Source organism: Canis aureus, chromosome 11 (assembly GCF_053574225.1).
Source record: "Canis aureus isolate CA01 chromosome 11, VMU_Caureus_v.1.0, whole genome shotgun sequence".
Lineage (NCBI taxonomy): Eukaryota > Metazoa > Chordata > Mammalia > Carnivora > Canidae > Canis > Canis aureus.
In genome coordinates, this window is record NC_135621.1 from 65697525 (window position 1) to 65703952 (window position 6428).

The 6428-nt window shown below is 34.8% G+C and overlaps 1 protein-coding gene across 14 annotated transcripts in view; it reads left to right on the forward strand.

Annotated features, from left to right (window-relative positions):
• EHBP1 (EH domain binding protein 1) overlaps positions 1 to 6428 on the forward strand; it is a 345845-nt gene that overhangs the window by 300140 nt on the left and 39277 nt on the right. For all 14 annotated transcript variants that reach the window (XM_077915588.1, XM_077915592.1, XM_077915584.1 and 11 more), the window contains one exon: positions 2469 to 2592. In XM_077915588.1, coding sequence (XP_077771714.1) covers positions 2469 to 2592 — 124 coding nt within the window. The remainder of the gene's footprint in view (positions 1 to 2468; positions 2593 to 6428) is intronic.

The window sequence follows — 6428 nt, forward strand, 5'->3', positions numbered from 1 at the left end:
ATTTTTCAGAGTTCCACAGCCCCAGCTTCCTTGAGACATTTCCATCAGGGCACTTCCCATAAAGAGATTCCAGTATTGATCTACCAGGAGGATTTTAATTATTACAATAGCAGATACCGCAGAGCTGCAGTTAGAGGGAAAAGTCACATGAGACCTGCTAGAATTTCTCAGCCAACCCATTTTGTTGGCTTGGGTTAATGGGTGTTCAACCTTTCCATTATCCAGATCAGCCGTGAATTACTAGCTGAATGATGTTTGCATTAATATAATATATATGGTAATTTCTTCACTTAATTAACGGGGAGGTTCAGCTCAGTAGGGGTATGGGCTGATCATGTGTAAAATTGATTTGTGAGGGAAATATTTGATAGACCGCAGGGAGAAAGCTGCTTTTGATGGACAGCTGCGGGACAGAAGCAGGAAGAACAAGTTTTAACTTGAATTTTTGTCTGGAAGCATAGCTCTCTGTAGCATTGCTACTTTTTTATTATCTATAGTTTGTGTAAATATTTTCACTGTTTTTACTATTAAAATAGTCTTTGTTGGATTTTTAAATCCTTATAAGTGTACTCAGAATTACAAACAACAAAGTGTAAGGTCCTACAAACTTCTTATTTTTAAGTTGTACTAAGACAGGCTTTCGTACATAGAAAGCCTGACCTATTGTGGTGGAATAGTTGGTATAATTTGTGAGTTGCAGAATACTAGAGTATACTATATACTCACACTAAAGAAATCTGGTTATAAACTTTGACTTTATTTTTAACAGTCAGTCCATAAAAACAATGAAGTTTATGTGTTGCTTACCATTTCTGCTTTCTTACATCTTTCTTCCTCATGCTGTCTTTGCAGACTGCTATGTTTGTTTTGTCCCCTGGGATGGGAATGAGAAAAGTCCTTTTTCCTTTTTGAAAATGGTCTGTTGGATGGCAGATAGGTACAAAAAGTATTGACAAGTTTAATCCAGATTTAAAAGTTACCATTAGTGTATATTCTGTTGTATTTTTTTTGGTTATATTTCATATTGAGATAGAATATACATTTTTATGAATCTTTAAGAAATAGAGTAACTTATTTAATATGCTATCCTGAGAACTATCAGTTTTTTGATTTTGTAAAATATTTCGACTTTAAGTTTGTCAACTACCATAATCAATTCAAGAGTAAGCTGATATAAATTGAGTTCACAGGTGAATTTATTAGTTCCAAAGATATGTAAGTTATATGTATGTTTAGATATGTTTATTGATCATGAAAATTCTAAAATATGCTCATAATTCTTGATTGTTGTCTCTTGTTTAAGGAGTACCAAAAGATAATTCGTTATGGCTTCTTAGGGATTAATATGCTTCTAGGTAGGGAAAGGATTTGATAGAAGAGATTGTTCACATTTGTTTTTCTGAATATATAATGTTATAACTGCTGATGTTTAGTAGTAGTGGTGGCGAGGGTAATTACTCAAGCATTTCTTTAGTATTCCTTAGCTACTTAGGAAACTTAGCTCTAGAAATGTCACAAGGTAAACAGGTATTCCAAGGGGAGCTATAAGTAATCCATCTGTAACTATTCCATAAATAATAACCCCACCCCATCATGATTTAAATGTGTAATATTAAAATAAAAATTAAGACTATACTGGCACATTATAATAGAACTGCTACATCAGATAAAACTTCTTAGGATCATTTTTTAAACATGAATGATTGTAAAAAGGAAGATTTCAAATTGAAATTCAAATTTGGTTAGATGGAAGATTAACCAAATCAGTGTACTAGTTGCAGTAGATCCTATGTAGCAAGGTTTGAAACCACCTGTCAAGTTAGAATTCGCAGCTTCAATAATTAGTGATACATCAACAGAATGACATGTTAAAGTACAGGAGCCAGCTGGAAGGAAAACTGGAGATATTAGAAACTTCTCTTTTACCATTTTAAAAAAGTATTTTAAATAGTATATTTACTATAAAATCAAGAAATGTGTCTCTTTAATTTTTATTTTTGTAAGCACAAATCTGTTTGGGTTTTATTTTTTTCTCCAGAATACTTTAAGGATCATTTCCTTAGTAAAGCTCCATTTTTTTATATTGCACGTTTAAATGAAAGGTGTCATTGGTGTTTGTTTTGACAATCACCAAGGGGAAAATTATCTTCTATCCTTGTCCATGCTTAAATAACTGATTTAACTCTAAGGGGAATGTTTTTTTCTCCGTGCTAAATTTTTAAATATGGCAAATCTAGTTGTTGAATTATAATACTAAACAGCTAAAATCTTCTCTAGTTACAAAAGTTTTGCTATACATAACATATATGAAAATTTTTCGAATTACAGGGAGGTGCTTTTTCATACTAAGGGTGATACTAACAGTGTATTTGGTTCTCTAGGTAAGTGCTTTACTAAGTGTTTGTAGAAAGGAAAAATGCAACTTACAAGTGATTTTTTTTTTCCTTCCTGTTTGTTCTCGTTAACAGAAAGGGTTCAAAGACACCAGTCAGTATGTTGTAGGAGAATTGGCAGCACTAGAGAATGAGCAAAAGCAAATTGACACCCGTGCCGCGCTGGTGGAGAAGCGCCTTCGCTATCTCATGGACACAGGTACGGTGCCCAATTACACTGTAAACAGTTTTGGCAAATTGAGCGTTCACAAACTCTTATAGAGTTTTGGAAGTGTGAATCTTTGAAGCCTGAATGTTCAGCAGAACTGCCTTGAAAATAAAAAGGCTGCGATTTGCAGCCACCTCTCTGGGCCCTGGTGATAAGAGTGCCTTCATGGGAAGTGATAACTCGCCCTGATACCGTGTGAGCCAGCACTATTGAACAGTGTGCTCATCCATGCAGAGTTGGAATACACATCTGTGCCTCATTGATATGCCACTGCTTAAAAAAAAAGTAAGATCTTCACTGTTCTACTGATTCATTGGGAAAAAAAAAGATTTGGCCAGCTAAAGCCATGTACTGCATGAAACAGAGCACTATGCATAGGGGACGGCTCCATGGACTAGATCACTGAAATTTGAGAATACTATCTGGTTACTGATGCTCCACAGTTTTTTTTTTTTTTTCCAAGAGAACAGGTTTTTAAAAGTCTGTAATAGTTTGTGTCACAGTTGCATTTGAAAGGATTAAGGTATATAGGAAGGTTTATAAAAATGGGTTAGAGCAGCAAGTTAGCTCCTAACCAGAGGGTAGATTGGCATTTACTGCTGATTGCCAGTAGTGATTATATAGATCTAAGGGCACAGTGAGCTACTGGAAAAAAGCAGTATATGTGTATATTTTAAAGGAATATATATATTTATTTAAAATGCTGCTCCTACAAAAGGGGTAAAAAGAAATACATCCAAATTGCTCATATCAAATTAAAAATAAATTATATTAAGAAAAATATGTCAAATGTAAAAGTGGAAAATTCATTCCTTTGATCTAATTATTTGCTTTAATTTTATTGGCCATTATTAAAGTAGATTAGTAAAATAGTAAAGTAGATTAGTAAATTAGTAGTAGTAGATTAGAATTAGAAAGCTTTCCTGAAATTTTTCTTCTCTATTTGCCAAAAATATATTTACAATTAAAAAACTCCTCTAAACATAAGCATTTATATGGGACATTTGAAAATGCCTACATTAGTGAAATCAAAACATATTAGAACAGAAAGACCTTTGGCTTCATCTGGCCCAGTGGGTTTCAAACTGTGTTCTGTGGAGCCCTAAAGCTTCTTCAGAGGCACCTTGGGGCTGCCAGGACAATAAGAGAGCAGAAAGCAGACAGGCGTCTGGATTTCCTACCTTACTTCAAACAGAGCAGCTCTGAGTTTATTTATTTGACATAGCAGGCTTCTTGGAAGAGTTCATTTAAAGAAAAGGTCTGTTGCTTAAAATTTAAAACCAAAAAACCCCCAAACAACAACAACAACAAAACACCAAAAACTAACTTGTTTTTTGAGAACTAGTGCCAAACCTTCTCATTGTACAAAGGAGACAGAGGGTGAAAGTTCAAGGTCACACAGATCAGCAAGTGGCTGACCTCGGACTAGAACTCAAGTCACCAGAAACTTCCCACTCTACTACATTACCTAGAATGTGTTTATCATTGCCCTAACAACTTACATATACAACTTACATATATGCTCAGTCTTATACATCTGTATGGATTCAAGTATCCTATAAACCAATATATTGTTTCTTATTTGTATTTTCCTTTTGGTTTCTGAGGGATTTTAAAAATGTTAGTTATGTTAACTATATTTAAAAATGTAAATACTAGATAGTAAAACTTTATACATTTTTAAATTATTACCTTTAAATAGTTTGATGAGGCTAATAATTTGGTTTCCTTCCCTTTTTTCATATTTGGAGCCTGATTTATTGAATATTCTAACCAAAACAGACTCAAGTTCTCCTTCCCATCTCACATATTATCTACCGGTGAAGCTTTGAAGTAGCCCCATTCCACCTATAGATCATTTATAATCTGAAAGACAATCATGGACTACAGATTGATTCTAGAATCCCTTTGGAGCTTTATATTTTTTACTACACAAGACAGAATCTGTACTACGCTGGGTCGGCTACTGTAGATTCAGACTAAAATTGAATAGTTCCTCAACTTGGTAAACTCCGGCAATTACCCTGGACTGTACTGAACCTCCTCCAAACCAAATAATTGATTCTCAAGATTTACCCAAAGCCTAGTTAGCATCTGAAGTAAGAGATAAGGTGTTAGGAAGAGAAAGCATATATTCATCCTGCCCTTTTTGGGGTTCCAGTGCTTCTCACTTTCCATTTGTTATAGTAGTTAGTACTTTTTTCCCTTAGAAAACAATAGAGTTTTCTATGCAGTTTCTGAATCTCAGCCACAGAATTAAGCAGAGCAGATAGTATCTATATTCCTTGTATGCTGAAACAGGCTCAGATAGGGAAATGACTGATTTAAGAAGGCCTAATTAGTAATGGCTGAGTTATAGCTTGAACTCAAGTTTTTTGAGTCAGCCCTCTTTTCCCACCATATGTTCTTTACAGAACAAAACTACTTTATCTGCTATCTCAATTTTTATATACTTCTAGATGTGGACTATATACAGATTTCTTTACTGACCTGAAATTGACTTGAAATCACATATTATAAAATTAACCATTTTAAAATATAAAATATAAATATATAAAACTCCGTAGAATTTAGTACATTCACAGTGTTTCCAGAGGTTTTCATCACCCTAAACAGAAAGTCTATACTCATTAAACTGTAATTTCCCGTTTGCTTCTCTTGTAATCCCCTGGAAATCTCTAATCTTTCTGTCTCTAGGAATTTGCTTTATTCTAAATATTTCTTATAAGTGAAATCAAACAGTAGTTGTCCTTTTGTGTCTGGCTTCTTTCACTTTACATCATGTTCGCAAGGTTCATACATATTGTAACATGTGCCACTACTTCATTCCTTTCTATGATTAAATAATATGCCATTGTATGTATATAACCACATTTTGTTTATTCATTCATCCAATGGTGGACATTTGGTTTGTTTCCACTTTCTGGTTACTATGAACATTGTGTACAAGCATTTCTTTCAATCCCTCTTTTCAGTTCTTTGGTGTATATACCCTAGGATTGGAATTGCTGAGTCATGTATTAATTCTCTGTTTAACTTTTTGAGGAAAGGTACTCAATTTTAAGTGCTTATAAAGTTTATTTAGAAGTTGATTTTGCAGAATTGAGAATACATTTTCCAGAAGAAGCACTGTTTTGTTTTGTTTTTAAGTAGGCTCCATGCCCAATATGGGGCTTGAACTCATGACCCTGAGATTGAGAGTCACATCCTCTAGGGACAGAGCCAGCCAGGCACCCCCAAAAGAAGCACTGCTATTAGCATCTGTGGGCCAGACAAACTAACAAAAACCTATTAATTTAAAATATCACTAGAATTATGTTAATGGTTGTCCTAGGCCTCAATCTTTGGTTCCCAGAACTTGAACATCTCTGGGTTTTAAGCATCAACTCCTTTAGCACTGAAACTCTTAGATCTTGGTGGGGCGGAAGGTAGGGCCTGGATGGTGGCCTAGACTACTGGGCATTTTTCCTGGCATGTCAAGAGAAGGCTCTAATAGGAAAGTAGCAAAGGAATATAATAGATCCTACAGCAAGAAAATTGGATCATTGGATCCTACAGCAAGATAATTATATAGCAGGGATGAGAATGGCAGTGGCGGGGGAAGGGCTTGAGATCCCAACATCCGTTTGGGGGAAGAGTGTCATTGGCAGAGACAGAGCACCTATGGGGATTTATAGGACTGGTTCTTTTTGAAATTGAGTGATCCTAAACTAGTCTAATACTAAATAACACATGTGTGGTGGTGTGGTGTGTGTGTGTTTTCTGCAATCCTACCTTGGGATCTGTAAAATCCTTTTGCAAATACTAGAGAACTTTTCTTTCCATCA